The sequence below is a fragment of the Danio rerio genome, chromosome 14 (assembly GCF_052040795.2).
Source record: "Danio rerio strain M-AB ecotype USA chromosome 14, GRCz13ab, whole genome shotgun sequence".
Lineage (NCBI taxonomy): Eukaryota > Metazoa > Chordata > Actinopteri > Cypriniformes > Danionidae > Danio > Danio rerio.
In genome coordinates, this window is record NC_141034.1 from 30,708,087 (window position 1) to 30,735,383 (window position 27,297).

A 27,297-nucleotide genomic window follows, 5' to 3' on the forward strand; every position below is an offset into this window, starting at 1 on the left:
AATGTCCTTTGGCTGAATGGTCCATTAGCGCTGCATTGGTTTAAGTGTGTGTATGTTTGGTTCCTGTAGGCGCTGTGCACCGCCGTGACCGAGCAGAACCTGCTGAAAACAGTCACTCAGATTTTTGCAGAGGCAGAGGCCGCGAGACTTGCTGACGCTAATGGAAACGATAAGCGTGTGTCGCCGCATTACTCATACACACAGTCTGCAGGTATGAGAAGAGAGCAGAACTTCACTTCTGCTTAATGGAGAAGTTTGTCTGTTAATCAGCAACAAAAAGTACCATTAGGTTTAATTCTTCACCTGGCTGACATGGTGTTGGTTTAATTTGGTCAGATAGATTTTATATATACCAGTCAGAATTATTAGCCCCCTTTGAATTTTTTTTTTATTCTAAATATTTCCCAAATGATGTTTAACAGGGCAAGAAAACTTTCACTGTATGTCTAGTAATAATTTTTCTTTTAAAGAAAGTCTTATTTGTTTTATTTCGGCTAGAATAAAAGCAGTTTTTAATTTTTTAAACACCATTTTAAGGACAAAATTATTAGCCCCTTCATTCATTCGCTTTTCTTTTTGGCTCAGTCCCTTTAATAATCCGGGGTTGCCACAGCGGAATGAACCGCCAACTTATCCAGCACGTTTTACAAAGCTGATGCCCTTCCAACTGCAACCCATCCCTGGGTTATTAGCCCCTTTAAGCTATATATTTCAGATAGTCTACAGAACAAACCATCACTAAACAAAAACTTGCCTAATAACCCTAACCTGCCTAGTTAACCTAATTAACCTAGTTAAGCCTTTAAATGTCACTTTAAGCTGTATAGAAGTGACAAAGATAAAATAAATCAGTTATTAGAGATGAGTTATTAAAACTATTATGTTTAGAAATGTGTTGAAAAATCCTCTCTCTGTTAAACAGAAATTGAGGAAAAACTGAAACAGGGAGGCTAATAATTCAAGGGGGCTAATAGTTCTGACTTCAACTGTATATAATTGAGTACACCCCATTTTGAAAATGAAAATTTATCTGTATAATATTTTAGTCACCAAACATATTTAGAAATTGAAAGATATTACAATTAAACTCAAGAAAAAATGGCAAAAACAATTACCACAAAAAAATTCAACAACATTTAAAAATTTTTTTTTTGCTTCTCTTGATTTTTACTCTTTTAAATTTGTATTTCATATTTTTCTATAACATATAAATTTGTGTGTTCTACTTTTTGGACCGTTATCGTAAGTAATTTTGTTAGATAAGCTCCAGATTTGGCTTCAGTACTGACTAATCTAAGGTATGTGCACAATACTATATTGTATAGCTCCCTATTTAAAATATGAATTTAAAAGGGATTTGAGAGGGGTGTACTTAATTTGTTTTCTACTCATTTTATTGTAAATTTATATTTAATTTTAATGTCTTTGTTATTATTCATTTTATTATTATCTGTTGTTGCTAGAAAAGAAAGTAATGATTTTTGGTTAGCATAATGTCAGTTTATTTTGATTAGCTACTGTACGTTTTAGCGTGATTAATATTAAAAGAATTTTTTGGAATATTTTGTTGTGCGTGCGTTTGCGTGCGTGTGCGCGTGTGTGCGCGTGTGTGTGTGCGCGTGTGTGTGCGTGTGTGTGTGCGTGCGTGTGCGTGTGTGTGTGTGCGTGCGTGTATGCATTTAATTATAATTAGGTTTAAAACGGTTGTTCTGAAAAAGGAGAACTTTAAAAAGAAAAACTTTATTCATCAAGCACACATTAAATTGATCAAAAGAATTGATTCAAGACATTTATAATGACACAAAAATGTATGTTAAACATATGTTGTTAATGTGAAATTTATATCTCTACCAAATCCTGAAAGTAATTTTTTTAAATTATTTTTTTTCAACAAAATAAAGCAGAAGAAATTGATTATGTTTTCAGCATTTATCATAAGAACCAATAATAACTTCAAGTGTCACACGACACTAAAACATGATGTATAAAATGTTCATCTTTAATCACATCAATAAATTGCATTTTGAAGCTTTCACATAGGAAAGTTCACTTTAAGCTATAATTAATTGAATATGTAATGTACTATTGGTGAGCAACTTTTAAAACGAAAAAATGAACAAATCTTCCTGTAGCCAAATTTTTGAGTACTGTATATTTGCTATGCTTTCCTGCATTTACTACAATAAAAAATTAACATCAGTAAATTTAATTCACCTTTGATATAATTTATAGTTTATTTAACTTTTTATATTATATAAAAATGTCTTGTTTAATCTGTTCAAGTGTAATATGAGCGACATTTTTTCAGATTCCTGCGTGTATGATGAGATCATGCAGCCCATCCTGTACTCCGGCTTCCTCTACAAGTCAGGCTCTTTGAACAAAGGGACATTATCACGCAGGACCAGAGACGGTAGGAGACTATATAGCAAAAACAAGTGCTGGCAAAAATTCAGAAATAAAATGCATCTCTTACAAATAAATCTGTCATAATGTTTCAAATTCATTAATCTGTTTGAAAATGTAATGAATTTGGTATTTTTAAAGTGCTCTTCAATATTTATTTACTTTATTTTAAAGTATTTTAAAGTTTGGAATTGGTGAGATTTAAAACATATATACCAGTGCAAAAATGCATTAAAATCATCGAAAAAGTCTCAACGATTCACAATTTTACAAATAATTTCTATACTTTTTTCAAAGAATCTACAAAGATGTTATATATATATATATATATTAATATATTATAATTGAAGTCAGAATTATTAGCCCCCTTTAAATAGTTTTTTTTTTTTTTTTTTACTTTTTTAAGTATTTCCCAAATGATGTTTAACAGAGCAAGGAAATTTTCACAGTATGTCTGATAATATTTTTTTCTTCTGGAGAAAGTCTTATTTGTTTTATTTTGTTTTGTTTTTATTTTAAGCATTTAAATGTGACTTTAAGCTGTATAGTAGTGTCTTAAAAAAATATCCAGTAAAATATTATTTACTGTCATCATGACGAAGATAAAATAAATCAGTTATTAGAAATGAGTTATTAAAACTATCATGTTTAGAAATGTGTATCATGTTTAGAAATGTATAATATATATATATATATATAATTTTATTTTTTATATGTTTTTTATAATAATAATTTAAGTATTATCAATTTTACTGGATTTTTTTTAACACTTTAAAAATATTCAGATGGGCACTTGATTGCAACTTGGTTTTAAACAGCATTACTCTTATTCTTAATACCATAATTTGATGTGAAGCATTCATAAAATGACTGAGTACAAATACTAATACACATTCAGATGTTTCAGTTTTTGTTGTTTGATTGTTTTATTACTCTTTCAGCAGATTTCCAAAAATATTGGTGTTCGGTGGAGAAGTCTATTCTCTTTTATGAGTCTGACAGATGTCATGAGCCCAGTATGAAGATCGATGTTAAAGACATCATCTGTTTAGGAGTCAGCAGGCCAGACTCCAGCAACAACAGCGGCTTTATTGACAAGTGAGAGCCACTGCTAACCAACATCCCTCAGGACATTTAAACATTAAAAAAACTCTTAATAATCTTACTCTTGATGTTTTTCTCAGATTTCGCTACACTTTTGAACTTTACCTAATGTCTGATAAACTGGTCCAGTTTGGCTTGGAGACTCCAGATGCTTTGCACAGTTGGGCGAGAGCAATAGGGAAGGTAAATATGAATCAGAACTAGCTGTGTTTTATATGCAAAGGAAACAGTCGCATTGGTGCATTAGATTTCACCTCGGTTTTAATCTCTGGCAGGCCACTACTCCTCTCAGCTGTCACTGCCTGCTGGCGAGAGAGTTCGAGCGGGTGGGTGTGCTGAGATACAAGGCCATGTTAGACCCACAGCAGTGGAAAGAAGGCTTCTTTGTTCTCCAGAAGTCCAACCTGTTCATATGCCCTGGAAATGATGGAGCCGCCGAGGATATTATAAACCTGAAACGCCTACAGGAGCTCAGTGAGTCTGTTTGTTCAATCACTGTGACACTGATATGGTGTTTCAGAGAAAAACATGCTGATTAATTTACCCTTGGGGATTAATAAAAGAAATATGTGCTTTTTTGTCTATTCCTTGGGTTAAAAATGAAGGTATTGCATCGGAAATGGAGAACCATGAGAAGAAGGACATTCTGGTTCTTGTTGAGAAAGGAAGGTAGGTCTTTGACTTGCACAATTTTAAGGGGTCATGAACTAAAAAAAACTAAATTCTCTTCATTTTTAAAAATGTATATATATTAGCTCATAGCACTATAAAAATGTGTCCTGTAAGTTTCGAAACTCAATACATTGTGGTTATTCTAAAATCAACGTGTATTGAAGCCAGTCTGACAAAACCACAGGTTCTGGAATGTTGATGTAACAGGGTGGAAAAACTCCACCTCTGGAGAAGATCCGTGCCTACTTCTTTTTCACTGCCTGTTTAGTCGTGTTAATATGCAAAACTGCAAGCCAATCAGAGCAGTTGGCATTTACTAAGGAGTCTACACTTGGCCGCGCCCATTCAAACTGTTCTAATATGGGAGTCAAAAACAGCTCAGAATATAGTCAATTACTTCCTAATTTGTTTTTTGATGTAAAAATCTTGATAACATTATTAGTAAATTTTAGAGAACAGTACAACATAGAGGTCTGCAGGGGACAAATTTTTTAATCCCGCTCCAGCAAGGTTTTATTCCATACCTAACCGATCCCACCGTATATGCAGCCTTTGTTCACTCGCTGCCCAAACTGCCCCATTTTCTACCCAATCTGACTGTTCTTGCTAAATTTAGATCTGGTTTCCAAAATCTCATGTTAAAATTGAGTACTACCAAGAGAGAGAGATGACAGATTAAACTATGGGTTGTGCAGGGGGGGGAGTGCCACCTTAAAGGTTCCAGTCCTTTGCCTCCTAAAGGGCAAAAGTTTAAGGTATTATCACATCACGCTAAGGCCCCGTTTACACTAATGCGTTTTAGTTTGAAAACGCATAAGTTTTGCTACGGTTACGCCATCCGTCCACACTACGCCGGAGTTCTCGAGCGCCGAAAACGGAGCGTTTCGAAAACGCTGGAGAGGCCGTTTTCATTCTAAAACGCTGCAGCTCCGTCTCAGTGTGGATGGGGAAAGACGGAGACATCTGAAAACGGAGGCGGGGCTGCAGACATTCGCCTCTCTGATTGGGGCTTTTCCTCAATATTAAGTAGCCTAACACACAGTTCAGTCCTGAATCTTCTCCGTGTAAGTTCAGACTTCGCAAGTTTGATCAAGGCTGCATCTCTTCTTCTCAGTTTGATATGGAAAACATACCGAGGACATGCGTCAATCTTCACAGGGAACAGTGTACTTTATAACTTCATTCACATCACCTTGGCTACGTTGTTTCACTTTCTCAACAATAAAATGTAAACTTGATATAAGGAACTGCCTATTTTTATTTTAATATTAACAACTAAACAGACAGCAGAAATGTTGAGGCGTCGTGCTGCATGAGCGTCATCTTCACTGTCTGCATATTTATAACAAAACGGAGCCGATAACAACTGCCTCCTTTCAATTTCAGTGAAAATACGAAACACACCCTCTCTTTTGCTGAAGTTTTAATAATCGATAATGGCCATTATAAAAGTATAACATACAATAAGTTTATACATTATAGGAAATAAAGGCTAGCGATCAGTCAATATACAGAATGTACGTGCTTACATTAATCATTAACTTATCTTTGCGCTCAGCCAAAACACGTTACCTGAGAACAAGTAATAGATTCCAGTGACCAAAGTCAGGGAATATGTCGTTAGATAAAGACAACAAGATGAATGAAATATCCCGTTTAATAAATATAGTGAGATTAGATCCAGCGGGAGATGCTTGATGAGAAGTCCGACTAGCAGAGCTCTCATCTGGGTAGACAGGCTCCAGCGATTGCCAAAGTGTGTGTGTGTGGTCACGTGATGTGCGTTTTCAGCGTTTTGGTGTGGACGGAGAGCAGTTCAGAAACGCTGGGTAAAACGCGAGTGTGGACGCGGATCGTTTTCATTCTAAAACGCCGTTTTAAAACTAATACGCACTAGTGTAAACGGGGCCTAAGGGTCAATTTTTTATTTGTGTCTATGACACATGAAAAAGACTCCCATACATCAGACATCCCTTATGTGGGTTTCCTAACAGTAAACTGACCATTTTCTAATGCAAGCTGAAGGACAGCGCATCTTCACTTTGCTCTCCCATGTTGGTAATGCCTGCTCTGAGGACCGTTATTCAGTTCAGTTCAGTTCACCTTTATTTGTATAGAGCTTTTACAATGTAGATTGTGTCAAAGCAGCTTTACATAAAATATCATAGTAAATTGAAACAGTGTCAGTTAAGTTTTTAGAGTTTAATTTCATTTCAGTTTAGCTCAGTTCCGTGTGGTTTAATATTCACTACTGAGAGTCCAAACACTGAAGAGCAAATCCATCGATGCGCAGCTCTACAGATCCCGAATCATGCAAGCCAGTGGCGACAGCGGCAAGGAAAAAACTTCACCAATTGGCAAAAGTGAAGAAAAAGAACCTCGAGAGAAACCAGGCTTAGTTGGGCACGACCATTTGTCCCCTGGCCAAACGTCTTGTGCAGAGCTACAGTCAAGGCACCAGAGGTTGGAGAATGCTGGACCTCAGTGAAGACTTGTCTGTCCCTGGAGCATTACAGGAATCAGTCTCATGCTGTTCACTCCTCCGTGACCACCACAGTAGCTGCTCAGTATACGGCCTGGTCCAAGAATATGGTCACATAAGGATCATCTCGTTGCTTGTCTTAGATCGAATCAGTGGCACTGCATAGTCTAAGGGCCTCGGGAAGAGTCTCCCCAGGTGGAAATGGAGAATAAAGAGAACAATTAGCTTAGCCACTGTTTATAGTGTATATAAATGAGATGCAAAAACCTGTGTGGAGCACATTCATGTATATACCGCTAAGTGATGCACTGAGTTTATGCTTTGCTAAACAGATAGGTCTTTAATCTAGTTTTGAACTGCGAGAGTGTGTCTGAGCCTCGGACATTATCAGGAAGGCTATTCCAGAGTTTAGGAGCCATAAATGAAAAGGCTCGACCTCCTTTACTCGACTTTGCTATTCTAGGTACTACCTGAGGCCCTAAGTTTTGAGATCCTAAACAGCGGGTTGGATTGTAGCAAGACAGAAGGTTGGTTAGATAAACAGGAGCTAGATTATTTAAAGCTTTATAGTTAAGAAGCAATATTTTAAAATCAATACAAAACTTAACAGGCAGCCAGTGTAAGGAGGATAAAATTGGGGCGAAATGCAGATGATGCGTGCACAGACTATGCGGAATAAAAGCATGTGCAGAAAGCACTGGTGATGCGTTTATCATGGGTTACAGTCATGAGAACAGGCTGTACCGGTGCTTAATAAGAATGAGGAAATCACAGATAAGCTGTTTTTAAATCATGTTGGGATTTGGGAGCCCTATATTGTTAGACTGCCTGCTCTCATTCAAATTACACCAGTTACCGACCGCTACCGAATTTTATTCGGAAATGTATTCCCATGTCACAAGAAATCTGGTGCAATGCAGACCTCTAGTACAAATTAAAACCCTTTTTAAAATGTCCCTTAAAGTGATTTTTTTATATTACTTATTATGTGCTGTGTAATGAGCTGTTTGTGAATGTAAGAGATTTCAAATAGATGGTTCACACACCCTCCACTTGTTCAGAAAGTGTTTGGGTTTTCTTCTGTAAAACACACAATAAAATGTGATATTTGTTGGAAAACATATGACATATGTTGAAAACTGCTAGCTATTGGTAGCCAGTTCATGTCTGTATATGCAAAGTGCCTTTGACTACAACAATGCGTTTTTTGGCAGCCTGCTTAGTATCCTACGAAAATCCTCCTTATTTATTTTATTTTTTTCCCCTTATGTATGTACAGTACCTTGTCAGTTTTTTCTCTGCTTTTACTACAAATTACAAACCATAATACAAAATAAACAACTGTATATAAAGAAAAAACAATGTACCAATATTATGAGTGAGTCCAATTTTATCTGCAATTCTTTGCCACATAACTTTTGCTTTTGTTGATGGTTTTGTGGTCGCTGTGACCTTTTATCGGAAAGTTCTCTTCTCAGATAGCAAACTTAACAAACACTTGCACCACATTCCATTTGGTAGGGCTCATCCCCATGCCCTAATCCCTTTGATGGGTTTACCTTCCGAAGTGATGGCATCGAAGGGATTAGGGCAGGGGTCCTGGAGGACCACATCTCTCCCAAGTGTAGATCCAAATCTGCTTCAACACGTACCTATAGTTTTCAATCAAGCATGGAGTGCAGAGTTGTGGCCCTCCAGCAACCTTTAACCCTTGACAATTTTGACACCTGTAGATTATGAATAAGCATAGGATAGCATAGGAATGAAAAAAAATATTTTCATTGCACCAGACATGAATAGCAACAGAGTCTTTTGTTTTGATTCAAGAGTGTTATTGAGTCATATATTCACACTTTTTAATCACACTCAGGTTTTCATCCAAAGATGTGATTTAGATTTATGCACAAAACTGGAACTCTGCATAAAACATTCGCAAATAAAGCACCGTTTCCTTCCATAGAGTCAAAGAGAACAAAATTGTCACTTTCTGATTAACTGGTGCCAAATATCAAATAGGAAATGGAATTTGCTGCAGATTTAGACCCTTTTTCTTATATAATTAATTACATGTGCCCCAGTAGACGAAGACAAAACTCATTAAACAGTCATAACGGCTATTGGGAGTGCAAGACTCCTCTTTGGGAGTTCAGTTTGGTTAAGGAATTTTATAATGATCAAAATAACATTTTATATATGCAATCCCTATCTCCTATCGCACCTTTTGTTGTTGTGCTGGAATTTATTCTGTAAGTGTGTTGCCATCATAATTTATGCACATTATTTTCTTATTGGAATTTTAAAAATCATACTCAGTTTTATTTTATAAACCTATTATTGAAGATTTTAAAACAAAATAAGAAACCTTTAAAAGACCATAATAGAGGCACTTTAATACATATTTCTGATTCTATTCCAAACAAAGGAGAAGTTGCTCTAATTTTTCATCATAACTGAATGTCTGTCTGCAGGACTCTTCATCTGCAGGGCACTGGCAGGACTGATTTCTCCCTCTGGTACGCGGACATCCAGAAGGCTGCAGGGGGGAAAGGAAACACCCTGAAAGATCAGCAGCTCAGCAGAAATGACATTCCCATCATAGTAGACAGTTGCATTGCTTTCATAACCCAATATGGTGAGAAGAGAGACTGATTCATTTCCTTCTGATTTTTTTAGATTCTTGTTTGCCTAAATCTTCTATTAGATGTACATGAAAAATTAGCTGATTTCAAACTCTGCCACAGGTCTGGGTCATGAGGGTATTTACAGAAAAAATGGTGCCAAGTCCAGAATCAAGCTTTTGATGGAAGAGTTTCGTAAGGACGCCCGCAACGTAAAGCTCCGTATTGGGGATAACTTCATTGAGGACGTGACGGATGTTCTGAAAAGGTTCTTTCGGGAAATTGATGACCCTATATTCATGGCTGACCTCCACCCCTTCTGGAAAGAAGCTGCCAGTGAGTACAGTATTCAATTGAATGTTAAAAAAATTTAAATATTATGGGTTGTTTTTAACATTATGTCTGCTACAGGGGGAGTTCACCCAAAACGAAAGGCTTTGTCTTTATTTAGTCTTCATTTACTTGTTGACTTTATTTCTTCTGTTAAACACAAAAGTGTTTAATATATATTTGTATAACATATAAGTGTTTAAAATATATAAAAATATATTTTTAAGAAAGTTGAAAAAAATATTGAATTTTTTTTTTCTATGGAAGTCAGTGGTTACAGGTTTTCAGCTTTCTTCAAAATGTCTTCTTTAGTGTTAAACAGAAAAAAGAAACTCATTAAGGCTTGGATCCAATTTTCATTTGTGAACTACCCCTTTAAATTTATTTGAAGCCTGCTTATGATAGCAAACGGTATTGTCATTTTATTATAATTTGCAATATGTTTTTTAAAATGTTTTTTTTATTAGTATACATTTTTTTATTAGTATATAATTATACTAATATATACTGTATATTTAACTAGTATTTATTTATCAGAAATACAGCAAAACAGTTATATGGTGAAATAATTTTACTATACTATTAAACAGCCTTTTGTGTGTGTGTGCGCGTGCATGCCAGTGTGCATGCTTTTTTAGCATCAATATTGCAGTATTTAAAGTCACATAATTCTTCAGAAGCTATAATATTATAACTGTCAATATACATTTATAACCTGAAACATTTCCTATAAGAAACATTTCCAATTTGAAATGTTTAATTTCAGTAAAGAGTTGTTAGCAACTATGTTGCTTAATATATACAGAAATATGATTATATACAGACATCATGATTCATTCTGTTTGTTGTTGTTTTTATAATTTCCATTTTTAATAATACATAATTACATTTCAGCATCAATTATGCAAATTGACAATGTATTTGCATTTTTATTTACACAAGTAAAACAAAAATGTATTTCATAGCCACAGTTGTGATGTTGAAAACAAGCCCAAATATTCAAATGAATGACAACAAACACAGAATTGTCAGATTGTCTCAGTGATTTCTTGTGCTTTACGCAGAGATCCCTCTGAAGACACAGCGCTTGGATCGATATAAAGAGCTGATTCGAGGTTTACCACGGGTCAACAGAACCACTTTAGCAGCGCTCATCAGTCATTTGTACCGGTGAGTAACTTTATTGTCCTCGCGTCGGTTTTTTGTGAATAATAGCTCCTTCAACACTCCTTTTCTTTCCATAGGGTTCAGAAGTGTGCGGATCTGAATCAGATGTGCACTAAAAACCTGTCCCTGCTTTTTGCACCCAGCCTGTTTCAGACTGATGGCAAAGGGGAACATGAGGTCAAAATCATAGAAGACCTCATTGATAACTATCTCTATATATTTGATGTAAGTGGATAACTTCAAAGTTGTATGATGTTATAGCATATGTTTAAGAATCTATTCACAGAATATTGTGCCAGTAAGTGGTACAAAAATACTTTTGAAATTGTATGTTTTGATTAATATCTGTGAATTTTTGAAACATTTTTGCTAGTAATTGTTTTTGATTGTTTTGTGTTTGCTCAGGTTGATGAAGAACATCAAACGCAGATTGATTTGGAAATCAGTTTGATAACCACATGGAGAGACACACAGGTACAGTATGTCTTTATAATATTGATTATATTTATTTAGCATTATTCCTTTTGGAAAATCATTAATAGCATTTTTTTAGAAAATGACAATGTTTTGATCTGTTGTGATTTAAAATATCAAGGTTATTCCACCAAATATAGAAAGATATAGAAACATCAAAACATTTATCATATAAATATGTATAAAATAAGACATATATTTTTTATGATTTATTATAAAATAACATACTTATTTTACTATTTATTATTTAATGCAAAAATTACTTTTTTTGTTGTCGAATCTCATTTGTAGTTTACTGAAAAAATAAACAAATATTTAGTGCTGTTTAATGATAAAAAAAATTATAAAATAATAAAAAGCAAAATAAAAGTTTGTTTACTTGATAATTTTGTTTATATTGCAACATTTTTTATTATGTTGATCTAAATACATACATCCATTTTTAAATGAATAAATGTATAAAAGATATGTATTTATATTTATATATAAACTATCTATAACATACAGTTTTATATACAATGGACATGGAAATGTGTCAAGATTTTTTAAAAGCACATACATATCTGTGTGCATTTATATATACATAAATATATACAGTAAATATGTATATAAAGTTAATAAAAAAGTTGTGATTATTCATTAAACAACAATATTAGATTAATATTTGGCTTTATTTTTTGCATAAATGTAAAGGATTCCATTCATCTTTTGATAACTGTCTTAAACCTAATGTTTGTCTTGGAGAGTGTTAATTATGTTCAAATAATTAATTATTTTTTCCTCTTGTTGTTGTTTTTCCAGCTCTCACAGGCTGGAGACCTGATCATTGAAGTTTATCTTGAAGAAAAGATACCAGATTGCTGCATCACTCTGAAAGTAGGCAATTAAACCTGTAAAAAAGCCTGTTCTTTTAAAAATGTTATATATATATATATATATATATATATATATATATATATATATATATATATATATATATATATAGATAGATAGATAGATAGATAGATAGATAGATAGATAGATAGATAGATAGATATATATATATATATATATATATATATATATATATATATATGTATGTAAAATAATATCTGACAACCTCATAGATAGAATAATAAAGTCTGACAAGGCACACCAGCACATAGATGGCATCAAAGCTAACATATAAAACATTTTATTGTGGAAAGAACCTAATAAAACATTTAAGTAGTCTGCTTTATAACTGTATGTGACTTGAGTTGCTACTCCACAATATAAGCACATGGTGGTAGATTCAAACCATTATTGCATACCACTTGTGTGAATTTATTTTCATTATTTTCCCCCACAGGTGTCTCCCACTATGTGTGCGGAGGAACTGACCAATCAGGTGCTGTATATGAGGAACATCCCCGCAGGAGAGAAGGATGTGTGGATGACCTTTGAGGCCATTGAGGATGGAGAGCTCGGTAAAAACCAAATACACATTCGTTTAAGCAGTCACTTCTGAATGACTAAATCTCACTTTACAGTCAACAGGTTTTTTTTTTAAAGCTCTGTGTTAATTATTGTCATTTGTGCAGAACGACCTCTTCACCCCAAAGAGAAGGTTCTGGAACAAGCCTTACAATGGTGTAAAATGGCTGATCCCAGTTCAGCATATCTGGTGGTCAAGAAAGTGCCCAGAGGAGAAGCTATAGACATTTTCACAGGTGAAAGCACTTTCATTTCAGCTGATTTCTTTCCAGAAAAAAGTGTCTGTCATTTGATCATGTTATCATGAAGATAAAAAATGTTTAAAGCCATTCATGAGTTTGGCTCAAAGTTTTTACATTTATCATGACTACTTTGTTTTATACAAGTTCAAATATTTTGTATAGTCTCTTCGCTAATTTAGGATGATAAAATGCTTCATGATTATGTATTTGAATAATATTTAAAATTATTATATTTACTATTTAATTATATTTATTACTGTATGTATCATATTTAAACTATTTATATATTTAATATACATTAATTTATCCTTGTGGTAAAGCTGAAATTTGGCATAATTTTTACAGTACTCAGGAAATTATTCTTTTCGATGTTAAAAGCAGTTGTTCTGCTTAATATATATCTGTGGAAATTATTTTACGCTAGGACTGTTGATTAATGAAAAGTCTTCAAAAGAAATAAATGTCCTTAATTTAGAGGTTTTTTTCGCTCTTCCTTTCAAAAAAGACAAGGAAATCTGACTTCAAACTGAATGAGATTGAACCAGTAATAATAATAACAACAATAAAAATAAAAATAATAATAATAAAGAAAGAAAAAATTATTTAATAACAAAAAGTAAATAAAATAATGTCATTTTGGAATATTGCTAGACAACGTTCATTCATCACTTTTATTGCTATTTAGTCCCTTATTTATCCGGGGTCGCCACATTGGATTGAACCGCCATTACTAGACAACATCTAAACCTAAAACTCTAAAACTATTTGTTGTTGCATTAAATAAATATATATTTTTTTTTTCTGTGTTGTTGCTGGATTTGACCGGTTGTTTCTTTCATAGCCTATAAGAGTGAAATCGTCAAGTCTGGAGTGCTGAAGTGTCGGGAAGAGCCGCCCAAACTCTTACAAGGAAACAAATTCCAGGAGCGATCTTTCCAAATTAAAGACCACAAATTACTCCTGATGAAGGACAAAAAAGTGTGTATTCTTTCCTTTCTCTTTTTATTTGAGGAAAAAATAAGTGAATAAGCTTGAATTTGTCATGGATTACACCATAAAGGATTAAAAACAAAACTGATTTCCATTGTTGTCCTTTTAATAAGCAATAATAATAGAGTTCTACATTACAGGCTTCTGTAGAAAAAAACAGACAGTCTGAAGTGAAAACAAAAGTTGTAAAGCATTTCATTGTTCCCATTTCACAGAGCAACAAGCCTGAGAAAGAATGGCAACTGAAGACCTTAAAGATTTACATGGGGATCAGAAAGAAGCTCAAACCTCCAACTAAGTAAGATGCCTGTTTTCACTTCCTTTTTTTGTCAGTTGATATAATGTATTTGTTGTAAATAATGACTGTGCTTTCCTGCAGATGGGGATTAACAGTACTGTTGGACAAACAGCAATTGTAAGTGTTATATGTATATGTGCTATACTGTAGAATTAAATCTGTTACCCCATTCGAAATTGTGGTAGAGAATGAATCCAAAAGGAAACAATACTTTCTTAAAGGAATGGTTCACTCAAAACTGAAATTTCTGCCATCATTTACTTTCTCTTTACTTTTTCAAAACCTATTTGATTTTCTTTCTTCTGTTGAACACAAAAGAAAATCTTTTAAAGAAAGCTGGAAACCTGTAACCATTGACTTCTTTTACTATGATAGTCAATGAGTACAGGTTTTCAGCTTTCTTCAAACTATCTTTTTTTTGTCTTCGCCAGAATAAAGAAACTCTTAAACGTTTGGAGCTTGAGAGAGAATAAATAGTAATTAAATTGTTTTCTTTTTGAAAGGAATTTTATATTAAGGACTGTTTTGTTTTATGATGCCTTGTAGTATACCAATTCAATTGGTTATATCAATATAAATAACTGTGATTGCAGTTGTAACACGCTACATAGATATTTGATATACTTTTTCCCCTCATTGATCAGTTGCTTGAATCTGTGCATTTAAAAAAAGCAATAAACTGCATTTTTAATCTCATTTAGCATTACACAGCCTTTAAGATTTATCTATTAAAAATGAGACCCATTTTTCCCACGCCTGTGGCCGCTTGCTTTACTAATCCTGTCTGACACTGTATGTGCTTTATTTGATTAACAAAATTTGTAATATTAAAGGTTTATTAATTTATTATTTTACAAAATAACAAAATCCATAAATAATGTACATGATAATTCATCATAACTTTTATTTATACATTAATGCACATATGATAATGTGTATAGATAAAAACAAATAATTTTAAGCTGTATTACAATAATTGGTAGGAATGAAACCCTCTTTTTAAACATGAAATGTTAGGCAGCGTGTGAGTGATAATCACAGAGTGACACATCATATTATAAATTTATCTAATAACAGTCTGATTTAAAAAATACATCATTTTCATTCTTTTTTATTTCCTTAGCTCTGAAATTATAATGTTTTTTAAATATTTTCCCAAGTAATGTTTAAAATTATATTATATTATATTATATTATATTATATTATATTATATTATATTATATTATATTATATTATATTATATTATATTATATTATATTATATTATATTATATTAAACTAATAATTTTGTCCTCGACTGAAACTAGCTGTATTAAATTACTGTCAGTGATTTTCACTCTCTGGTTCTTGATGCACTGTATTTATTTGAAATCTATCTGCAATGTCTGTTATAAGATCTAAATCATTTGACCTCACAGGTACCTCAGCTGTTCCTGTGAAACTGAATTATGGGACTGGATGACCAATTTACTAAAAGCACAGGTACCGCCTAATTTACCTTAAACAATTGTGAATGTTTATGTAATAGTCCAAAGCTACAAATGAACATTATATTTTCTGCTTCAGAATGATGATCTGCGGCCGCCGGTGATGAGGCGTCACTCATCCTCAGACATCTCCAAGCAGAAGTTTGGCACCATGCCGCTCGTGCCCATCAGAGGAGAGGAAAGCAACACCAACTCAACCATGCTCTCTGCCAATCAGACTCTGGTACAACACACTGACGCCCTCTAGTGGATCAGGGCATAGGATGCATGCTTGTTTGTAGCTTTGATACTTTATCCGAAAGCGTGTTTTGTTTTATATGCACCTGAAAGCATAGCCTGAGTAATTTGATGCCATACTAAAACACTATGGCATGCCTGTTTAAGATTTAAAAGGATAGTTCATGCACAAATACAAATGTACTCAATATTTACTCACCCTTACGTGCAAAGTTGGTGACCAGGAGCCATTGACATACATAACACTGATTCCCATAACAGGAAAAATACATACTATGGAAGTCAATGGCAAACATTTTTCAAATTATCTTCTTTTGTGTTCAACATAAGAAAGGGACTCCAACAGGTTGATGAGTAAAAGATCATAGAATATTTTTTTTTGGTGAACGGTCACGTAATTTTTTTTATAATGTATTAGTATGTAATTTCATGCTTATTTTTCAGCTGCTAGTATATTTCCAATTAGCTGCTAGCGCCTATTCTTTAGGTATTATCTCTTGTGGTACTATTACCTAAACATTCTCTAGATACAAGTTGTTGTTTTTAGATAATAGTATTTAAATAAGGACTAGTAACTACTTTAATTTGAATGGTACTAGTGACACTTTTAATACATTTGCTGTTGAATTCTATTGGGATCTGTCTTTCAGATATCAACTGTTTAGATCTGTCAAGTTTTCATTTTTCTAGTGACTATTCTAGTGTATCATTTTAAATATTACCTGTAAGCATTTGTAAGATAACATATTGATTCATTTAATATGATTGTTTTTCATTAGATATTAGTAGTTATTCATTAGGCACTGGCAACAGTTTTTGTGATATACATTTTTATTGAATAGTTATTTAGAATGCACACAGGTTCAATTAAAAACCTTAGAACTATAATAATAAATAACAATAATAATAGGGTGTCACAGTGGCGCAGTGGGAAGCACGATCACTTTACAGCAAGATGGTCTCTGGCGAGCCTTTGCTGGGTCAGTTGGCATTTCTGTGTGGAGTTTGCATGTTCTCCCCATGATCATGTGGGTTTCCTCCGGGTGCTCTGGTTTCCCTGACAAGTCCAAAGACATGTGCTATATGTAAATTGGGTAAGCTAAATTTTCCGTTGTGTGAATGGGAGTGAATGGGTGTTTCCAAGTCATGGGTTGCAGCTGGAAGGGCATTCATTGTGTAAAACAAAAGCTGGATAATTTATTTGTTTATTTATAATCAATTTCACTGTAAAACATACAGAGCAACCCTAGATTTATAAAGGGACTTAGTCAAAAATAAAATGAATAATAATAATATTAATAATAATAAAAAAATTGACACTTTAGTGTTCTCATTATATGAACTAGTGACTTGTTATCTGCCTATTATTATGATACTGGCTGTTTAATTGTACTTATAAAGTATACGTTCTGCATGATCTTATTGTACATCCTTAATCCAACCCAATACCTAAATTAATTGGCAGCCGATTAGGAGTTAATTAAGAAAAAACTAATAGTTAATGGAATGTTAATAGAATAAACACAGTTAATAAATACTAGCATTTAATAAGTACTAGTATCTAATAAATATAGACTACTGTCTAGTAAAGAAGAGCTACTAGTATGTTATAGCTGTGGGGAAAAAAAGGAAATGAAGGAACACTGGTAAAACTCAATTGCTTAACTCTACTAGAGTTGTTTGTGTTTCTTTAAATAAAAAAAAATTATAAAATAAATAAAATTTACCATAGTTTTTGTTCACTGTTGTTCACTATTCTTTACTGGCTGTGAAACAAAGGCTTGATTTAGTGTTGACATCTTGTGGATGAAACTAGTAAGTGCAAAAACAGTCAAAGGCACAATTAGAAAAAAAAAATCAGGCAATAAGCATAGTCCTAGTTAATGTCACAACTAGTGTTTTAAAATATTCTTAGAATGTGTTTACACAACAATGTGTTAAAAATGGGAAAGCAAAATGACTTACTGTTGTGATAAATTAGTAGATAAATTATACATTTGTATGATTTTTAGAAAGAAGGTGTATGTACAAAACCGTTCAAATTCATATGAATTAACTACTAAATTAGCAAACCATAAGATAGTTATGCATTGGCATGATATTTGAAATGCTACATACTTTATTGTAGTAGTAGTTCAAAAAGCATACTGTGCTGAAATTAACATCACATGCACTGGTCACAATCCTTAACACAGATGCACTGTAAAAAATATCTGTAAATTAGCAGTTTTCCGTATTTTGAGATTCATGTGTTTATTTTTTTCTCATTTTTTAATGCTTTTTAAATTAGATTATGGCACCTTAATCTTTTTTCCAACAACCTTTGTAATATTAGAAAAGTTGTCTTTTATTAACATTTTTAATAGTTTAAAGTTATCTATTGTCTGGGTTGGTGTTGTATATTATGATACAAAAACCTTGTTAAACTGCCAGTACATCTTCAGCTATTTTACAAACTTATTTCTCTATACGCAGGGGCGGACTGGCCATCTGGCAATTCTGGCAAATGCCAGAAGGGCCGGACCAATTTTTAAATGTGGGCCGGTCAGTTTTTTTTTTTTTTTTTTTTAATATGTATTGTTTTTAAGTGCAGACAGCTTTTATCTCTTGCTAGATGCTATTATGTTGATGACAATAATAATAATAATTAATGTTAAGCATTTGGCCCAATCGGCAATTGCCGCCTGGTTTCAAGATGGGCCGACCCAATCCGAGGTTACCTGAACGTAATCAAAATCTGGCAAGAATGTCATATTATTTCATCATCTGTACACCAAAATTAATAGTGAATGTGCGTGTCTGTGGGTGGGGCTGTGTCGGTGTGGTAATTTGTGTGGCTACAGTGCCAGGGCTGAATTTTTGTCCCAGTCTGCCCCTGTCTATACGTATTATTTCTTAAGTCACAATAAAACACCAAAAGTCTGCAGAGCAGAGATCAGGGTCCCATATTGCTATTCACACTCATAAATAAACACTTGTGAATCACAAAATACTCAAAATGCAGATATTTCTTTACAGTGTGTATAAAAAGACTTTGGGTTTTAGCTTCACTTGTCTTTGTGTGTGTTTGTTTTTGCAGAGGAAGCTTCACACAAGAAGAGCACTCTCCATGTTTTTTGTAAGTATTTCTCTTTACCTGGAGATTATATGTCTTTAATGTTCAATTATTGCACCTTTGCCCACTAAATTGTTGCTGTTTCTTTAACACACTCAGCCAGAATTACTCCGATTACAGTGTCTTGTCTGAAGGTAAAAAGCAGGAGGTTTGGAAAGTATCAAATGACTTTTGCATCGAATAACTTTTAGAAGTGCGCTTTACAAAAGAGCCCGTACTTACTAGAGGAATTCCCTTTGACTTCCTCGGTCCTTCCCCCCATTCCTGTGGCTTTCCTGATATGACAGGATGCATTTGGAGGAAGAAAGGCGCTTCTGCATTGTTCTGCAACTGTAGCCTTAAGGGAGGGTTGTGTTTTTCGGGCCTCTGGTGTGTGTCCCTGCCCAGAAGCTTTCGCTAAGCAAATTGTCTGCGGGCTTCTTGCTTTGTCTTCAGTGTATTCGGCAATTATCTTGATGTTGTCACTCTGATAGTGAGACAAAAGTTTCAACTCCGAAAAGGAAGTGATTTGTTTTGAACATTGTCGAGGGGGGAATTTCGCTCGCTCTGCGTCACCACAAATACTGCTTTTGTTCACATAATGGTAGATCATCTAACCAGGTTATCTGTATGATTACGTATTTTGGTAAGATAATAGTCACCTGTGTGTTGGGAGTCTAAGAGCTCTGTGGTTAAAATGCTGATTTTGTGATGCTGTTTGTGGTCAGGACACTGATTTGCTTGGACTTGCACATTTGTGTGCACAAGAGTACTTGTATGGATGAAGTTTATAGCTTCCAAAGTTCTATTTAAAAATAGATAGCTTTATAGACTGGTCTGATTAGCTGAGTGATGTTAAAAAAAACAATTATTTCATATTTAAAAGTACATTTAAAATGAGTATTTTCACATTTATTTTTAGTTTATAGTTATAAATACAGTTGAAGTCATTAAACCCCCTGAATTATTCTGTTAAATGGAGAGCAGATTTCTTTAACACATTTCTAAACATAATAGTTTTAATAACTCATTTCTAATAACTGATGTATTTTATCTTTGCCATGATGACAGTAAATAATATTTGACTAGATATTTTTAAGACACTTCTGTACAGCTTAATGTGACATTTAAAGGCTTAACTAGGTTAATTAGGTCAACTAGGCAGGTTAGGATAATTAGGCAAGTTATTGTATAATGATGGTTTGTTCTAAGGACTATCAAAAAAATTTGAAAAATTTATTGACCTTAAAAATATTGACCTTAAAATGGTGTTTAAAAAATTGAAAACTGCCTTTTTTCTAGCCGAATTAAAACAAGTTTCTTTAGAAGAAAAAATATTATCAGACATACTGTGAAAATGTCCTTGCTTTGTTAAACATCAGTGGAAAATATTTAAAAAAGAAAAAAAATCAAATGGGGGCTAATAATTCTTTACAAGCCTGCATGAACCGGAAGTTGCAACAATTTTTTTTTGTATTGTCACACCGTATTTTAAAATTTTTTTTGTATTGTGACACAATACCTCTGACATAATCTGAGAAGAGCATTTTCAAATTTTTATTTTGAGATTACAAGGTCAAATGATTTTTTTTTAAATGACGTTCACCACAAAACTAACAATGTGAGCTAACAAAATCAATATTGTTAGTTTTGATTTCATGTGTACTTCAATATATTTTTATGTATTTTTTCCCCTTCTGGTGGGGCTTTATTTTTGTGAGCTAAAATGACTGATTTTGTGACCTCTTTTCTCTAAATTTAGGCTATTGTTTGCTTTAATTGAGTTTTGCTGTGAAAATACACAAAAACCCTGTAACATTCTCTTTTTTGATCTCAAAAAACACTGGGTTCTCAAAATCCTGGTGGAGGCGATTAAATTTGATATCAAAAACAACAACATAATACTATTTAATAAATTCAAGACATTATCATTGAAAGAAATTTGCATCATACTTTTAATATTATTTAAAATTGTCATTTATAATTGTTATTGTTGCGTAATATAAGGTTTATGTAATATTATATTCACTACTACATTATTGCTTTTTACTATTAGATTGTAATTCTGTAGATCAACAATCACGTCTGAGTTACAGTGTATTATAATAATATGATAATGATGGTGGATTTTTGAATATGATGCTATACAGTGTAAAATGCTGGGTTTCACTCAATTGATTTAATTAAGTTAGCTTATTAGTTTTTGATTGAACATAAAACAATTAAGTTGTTCAAACAACTCAAGAATTGTGTTGTTTCCTCTCATTTTAAATAAGTAGTTTGAACAAAATGCAAACATATTTTTCGAGTGTTTATTATATAAATATGAAATGGTACACTACCTGACAAAAGTCTTGTCGTCGATCCCTGTTGTACGAGCTACAAATAATTACTTGACTTCTAGTTGATCATTTGGAAAAGTGACAGAAGGTAGATTTTTCCAATGAATCATCTGTTAAACTGCATCTTAATCATCACAAATACTGCAGAAGACCTATTGGATCCCGCATTGACCCAAGATTCTGACAGAAATCGGTCAAGTTTGAAGGAAATATCATGGTTTGGGGTAACATTCAGTATGGGGACGTGTTGAGGGATCTGCAGTGGATGGAAACATCAACAGCTTGAGGTATCAAGACATTTATGCTGCCCCTAAACCAAAGGAGAGGGCAAATTCTTCAGCAGGATAGCACTCCTCATAATTAAGCCTCCCTATCAAAGTTCCTGAAATCAAAGAAGGTCAAGGAGCTCCAGGATTCTCCAACCCAGTCACCAGATATAAACATTATTGAGCATGTCTGGGGTAAGATGAAATTAACCCAAAGAATCTCTGGAAGTCCTGCAAGAATGCTTTCTTTGCCATTCCAGATGACTTTATTATGAGTGATTTCAGTCATTGCAGAGCTGTATGGATGCAGTCCTCCAAGCTCATGGGAGTCATACACAATATATATTTTTTTCTATGCACCATCACTTTATATTCTATATTGTACGTTGTTTCTGTTAATTGCCAAGACTTTTGTCTAAGAAAAGTCAGACTATACTGTCCTAAATAAATAATTAAAAAAATCAAGACATGATCATATTTTATTTTGGTAAAATAAATGTAATCTAGAGGCCTTATAAGCCACATTTGATACCAAATGATCAACTAGAAGTCAAGTTATTATTTATTGTTCCCATACCTTAGATAAGCGGCAAGACTTTTGTCAGGTAGTTTATTATTCATATTTGACTTATGCAACAATATTATTATATAACAAAAGTAATACAGTACAATAATTAAATTGTAACATTAAAGTTTGTGGTATATAGCGTATATAATGAAATAAATTATTATAATTAATATTATTTAATATATTACAGTATTGTACTTAAAGCCAAACAACACTGAAAATAATAATTATAAAACAGTATAGTTATCTTAAATAACAATATCAGCAATAATGCATTAATAATATAATAAATAAATGTACATTTTTATAATAGTACATTGTTTTTTCCCTCTTAAAATAAAATTGGCAATTTGCTATTTAGTGAATGATAGTTTCTCATACTGCTGTTTTAAATTTAATTCAACACATTTGTATGTTTTTACCTAATTAAAAGACATTATTAATAAAATGAATGGCCTTATTTTAATGAAAGCCATTACAAGAACTTTGCTATTGGATTAGTGACATAACACACTGCAGTTAAGTATAGTCTTTTAAAATTTACTAGACCTGTTTCTTCATACCTCTCAGTACAGTATGTCATTGTTGTTTCCCATTTGTCCTCCTCAGCCCATGAAGATACAGCAGCAGGACTCATTTGAGGAGCGCATTGAAATCCCCGAGCCTTTATACGAGGAGGTGGGAGACTTCGGCCTGCAGGTGCTCAAGTCTTTGGAGACCAGTTTTCTGTCCAGCGGCCATGCAGAGACACAGGAAGTGCCCATGCGACCCATCAGCCTGGGACAGAGGAAAACCACATCTCTGGACCGCATGCTGGGCTCCAGGCCATTCGTGTCCTCAGGTGAGTCTCTGGATGCTCTGAGCCACGATGGATCTTCTGACTCTCTGCCCATCCCAGGTCGACACAGAGCTCACCGCTCGTGCAGCCCGCAACAGGAACTACTGCTACAGGAACTTTCCACCATGTTCTGCAAGAAACCAGAGTCAGATGAGCCTGAAAGCCTAACCTGAGCTTCAAATTGGCGTGCACTTTTGTTGTTGTTTTGTTTTGAAATGGGCAAGGAAGAATCCAGTATTAAATGTTTGTTTATTTAAAGAGTCAGTTCACCCAAAACCAATTTCACTTCACTTCAGCTTCTTCTGTTGAATGTGAAAGAAAAGCAATATTGGAAACCAGTAGCTTTTTTACTATGGCAGTTGGTGGTTACATTTTAAGAAGATATTTTAGAGATTGTTGGAAACCAGTTACTATTGATTTACATAGTGTTTTTTTAATATGGGACTCAATGAGTGCCTGTTTCTAAAATGCTTAGAAAAGAAGATATTTTGAAGAATGTTGGAAACTGGTTGCTATGGTCAATGGCTATCTATTTCCAGCATTGTTAGAAAAGGAGATATTTTACATGAGAATGTTGGGAATGAGTTGCTATTAATTTTCAGAGTATTTTAGCTTGCTGTAGGACTGAACAGCTACTGGTTTCCAACATTCTTAAAAAGAAGATGCTTTAGTGAATTTTGGAAACCGTTTGCTATTGATTTCCATCGTATTTGTCCTGTTTCTAAAATTCTTAGATAATAAGATATTTTGTAGAATGTTGGAAACAAGTTGCTATTGGTTCCCATAGTATTTTTCTAATATTGAAGTCAATAGATACCTGTTTCCAACTCTTTTAAAAAAGAAGATAAAAAATGTTGGAAACTAGTTGCTATTGATTCCATCGTATTGTTTTCTACTATGAGACTCAATGAGTGCCTGTTTCTAAAATTCTTAGTAAAGATTATATTTTAAAAATTGTTGGAAACCAGTTGCTATTGATTCTCATAGTATTTTTCCTACTATGTAAATCAACTATTTTCAGCATTCTTAAAAAAGAAGATATTTTAGAAAATGTTGGAAATGGGTGGCTATTGATTTCCATAGTATTTTATTTGTACTATGAAAGTGAACGGCCACTGGTTTCTAACATTCTCAGAAAAGAAGATACTTAATTCAATAGCAAGTGGTATGCAACATTCTATAATGTTTTTTTTTCCTACTATGGGAGTCAATGAATGCCTGTCTCCAACATTCTTAGAAAAGAAGACACTTAGAGAATTTTGTAAACTGCTTGCTTCTGATTTCCATATTTATTTTTTCTACTTTGGGAGTCAATGAGTGGCTGTTTCTAAAATTCTTAGATAATATGATATTTTGAAGAATTTTGGAAACAACTTGCTATTGGTTCCCATAGTATTTTTCTAATATTGAAGTCAATGGTTACCTATTTCCAACTTTCTTAGAAAAGAAGACATTTTAGAAAATGTTAAAAACCAGTTGCTATTGATTTGCATCATTTTTTTTCTACTATGGAACTTAATAAGTGCCTGTTTCTAAAATTCTTTAAAAAGAAGGTATTTTGAAGAATGTTGGATAGCAGTTGCTATTGAATCTCATAGTATTTTTCCTACTATGTAAATCAATGGCTATCTATTTCCAGCATTCTTAGAAAAGAAGATATTTTAGAGAATGTTTGAAATATGTTGCTATTAATTTCCATAGTATTTATATTCTTGCTATAGGAGTGAATGGATACTAGTTTCCAACATTCTTAGAAAATAAGATACGTTATAGAATGTCGGAAACTGCTTGCTATTGAATTCCAGTTTTTTTCCTACTATTTTTTGAAGAATGTTGTAAAGCAGTTGCTATTGATTCTAAAAGTATTTTTCCACCTATGTGAGTGAATGGTTTTCTGGTTTACCGGCATTCTTAGAAAAGACAATATTTTAGTGAATGTTGCTAATGAGTTGCTATTGGATCCCATAGTATTTTTCTTAGTTGGAGTCAATGGTTACCGGTTTCAAACTTTCTTGGAAAAGTGGATATTTTGAAGAATGTTGTAAGCCAGTTGCCTTTGGTTCCTTAGTTTTTTTTTTTGTTTTTTTTTTGTAATATGGGAGTCAATGGTTACCCGTTTCAAACTTTAAAGAGGATACTTTAGAAAATGTTGGAAACCAGTTCCTATTGATTTCTGTTGTGGTTTACAACATTCTCAGAAAAGAAGATACTTTATAGAATGTTGGAAAACCGCTTGGTATTAAATTCCATGTTTTTTCCTGCTATGGGTGTCAATGAATGTCTGTCTCCAACATTCTTAGAAAAGATGATGTTTTAAAAAAAATACAGGAAACGTTTCAGCATTCTTCAAAATATCTTCTTTTGGGTTCAATTGAAGTAAGAGACTTGTTATAGTTTGGGAGATTTTATGGAATATTGTTGAGTAAATTTGGACTTTTAGGTGAACTTTCACTTTAACGTAAAGTGCCAAAGCAGTCACTGAAAAGAGAAACACAAAGTCTGTGAACCAGTACTAGAATTTATTTGATTTTTGATTTTTTTTTGTATAAATTGAGTAAATTTGTTTAGGCTTTTGTATTTGTTTGTATGCTACACTAAAACTGACCGACCTCTCATCATTTTATACAGTTTTACGTAAAAAAAAAAATCATTTTATTTTATTGTTGTATTATAAAATACAATAATAATTGTATTTTATTGTTGTGTTATTTGTACTTAAGGTTGAAATTGCAGTTCAGTTCATGTGCTATTTTTTAAACACATTTCTTGGCTCAGTATTGATGTGGTTTCTGTATAACAGTAAGAAATGAATCATAATAACGCATGTATGTAAAGCAGCCTGTGATACACAATAGCAGTGGAAATATTTACAGGACTGCAGATGGATGAAATAAATACTGCATGGATGCATTTCAGTTCTCCTGGGACCTTGGCCAGGTCTTTTTATATGTATACAGTTTATGATATTTATTAATTTATTTATATAGACTATTTGAATAATTCTCAAAATATTTGTCAGTGATAGGAGGCACAGTGTTTTAACAGTAGAGGGCAGTGTAGATACAGCGCAGATACAATCCCCACAATCCAAAAGCCTCTTCAGTGCACGTTTTCACTTCTCTCTTTACAGGCATTCATTAAAGGCATGTACAGTTGTATAAAGTCTCATAACTAAATAAAACTGTTCTTACCTTCTGATTTTAGTCTGTTTATCTGAAGTTTTACAAAATGTACTGTATTGGTTGTGTTTGCTCCCTTTCCCACATATTTGGACTTGTTTTCCAAATACCTAAACATTACTTGTATAGCAAAATGTTAATAATAATAATAATAATAATAATAATAATAATAATATAAAAGAAGAACTAAAATAGTCATTGAAAGTCTCTTCTGTACACTAAAGCTGTGATAAATAGATTAAAAATGGAATAAAACTAGTGTTGTGAATTGGTATTTACATGTACAAAAATGTTTTCCATGTAAATATATTTCAAAATGATATTTAGTCCTGGTATTCAATCACAACTCCTGTCTTTAATGTCACAATATCTTTCAGAAATCAAAATAATATGATTTGGTGCTAAATAAACCTTTATAATTATTACTGGTGTTGAATATAGTTCATTTGTTTGTGGAAAACTGTAAAAGTTTACAGGATTTTTCTCTCTTAAAATAATATACAAGGATGTTATATTAAACAAATGTGACAAAGAAACATTTATAATGCTACAAACATATTTGTTTAACTATTTCAAATAATTTCAGTTGTTTTAAACCTTGTATTATACTTTTCAAAGAGTGTTGGGAAAGTAAAATGTATTTTGTTTCACAATAATAAGATAAAATGGGAACAACAATAATAATTAATGAAAAATACTGCAGCAAATAAACATTATGTTTTCAGAAGAGTCATGTGATAAGGCTAGAATAATGATACAAAAATAAATAACATTTTGAAATATATTCACAAAGCAAACAGTCATTCTACTGTAAATGTGAAGACTATTATATGTTATATTAACAATAATATATTTTTTAAATGTAATATATTTAATAAAGTAAAAAAATAATTAACTTTGTTTTAGAAAAGAAGATATTTTGAAGAATATTGTAAACCAGTTGCTATTGGTTCCTTAGTATTTTGTTTCTATTTTATAGGAGTCAATGGTAACCTGTTTCCAACTTTAAAGAAAAGAACTTTAGAAAAAACAAATTTTTATTTTTTTGT

The 27,297-nt window shown here is 32.8% G+C and overlaps 1 protein-coding gene across 7 annotated transcripts in view; it reads left to right on the top strand.

Annotated features, from left to right (window-relative positions):
* The window catches only part of arap3 (ArfGAP with RhoGAP domain, ankyrin repeat and PH domain 3), a 59,276-nt gene extending 33,009 nt beyond the window's left edge, over positions 1–26,267 (top strand). The window contains exons 14-35 of one of the 7 annotated variants that reach the window (XR_015507522.1): positions 70–211; positions 2,309–2,413; positions 3,348–3,504; positions 3,591–3,693; positions 3,786–3,984; positions 4,116–4,179; positions 9,133–9,296; positions 9,406–9,618; positions 10,677–10,782; positions 10,857–11,004; positions 11,185–11,253; positions 12,055–12,129; positions 12,584–12,701; positions 12,816–12,944; positions 13,792–13,928; positions 14,156–14,238; positions 14,320–14,355; positions 15,656–15,719; positions 15,804–15,947; positions 19,041–19,079; positions 22,841–24,036; positions 25,019–26,267. Coding sequence is in view for 2 of the 7 variants with exons in the window: in XM_087281533.1 (XP_087137659.1) it covers positions 70–211; positions 2,309–2,413; positions 3,348–3,504; positions 3,591–3,693; positions 3,786–3,984; positions 4,116–4,179; positions 9,133–9,296; positions 9,406–9,618; positions 10,677–10,782; positions 10,857–11,004; positions 11,185–11,253; positions 12,055–12,129; positions 12,584–12,701; positions 12,816–12,944; positions 13,792–13,928; positions 14,156–14,238; positions 14,320–14,355; positions 15,656–15,719; positions 15,804–15,947; positions 19,041–19,079; positions 22,841–23,242 (2,697 nt within the window). In the remaining 5 variants the exon portion in view is untranslated. Of the gene's footprint in view, positions 1–69; positions 212–2,308; positions 2,414–3,347; positions 3,505–3,590; positions 3,694–3,785; positions 3,985–4,115; positions 4,959–6,096; positions 8,014–9,132; positions 9,297–9,405; positions 9,619–10,676; positions 10,783–10,856; positions 11,005–11,184; positions 11,254–12,054; positions 12,130–12,583; positions 12,702–12,815; positions 12,945–13,791; positions 13,929–14,155; positions 14,239–14,319; positions 14,356–15,655; positions 15,720–15,803; positions 15,948–19,040; positions 19,080–22,840 lie in introns of those variants that run through there. The other 6 variants (XR_015507523.1, XR_015507524.1, XR_015507525.1 and 3 more) reach the window with 6 other exon arrangements.
* The last annotated feature ends 1,030 nt before the right edge of the window (positions 26,268–27,297 follow it).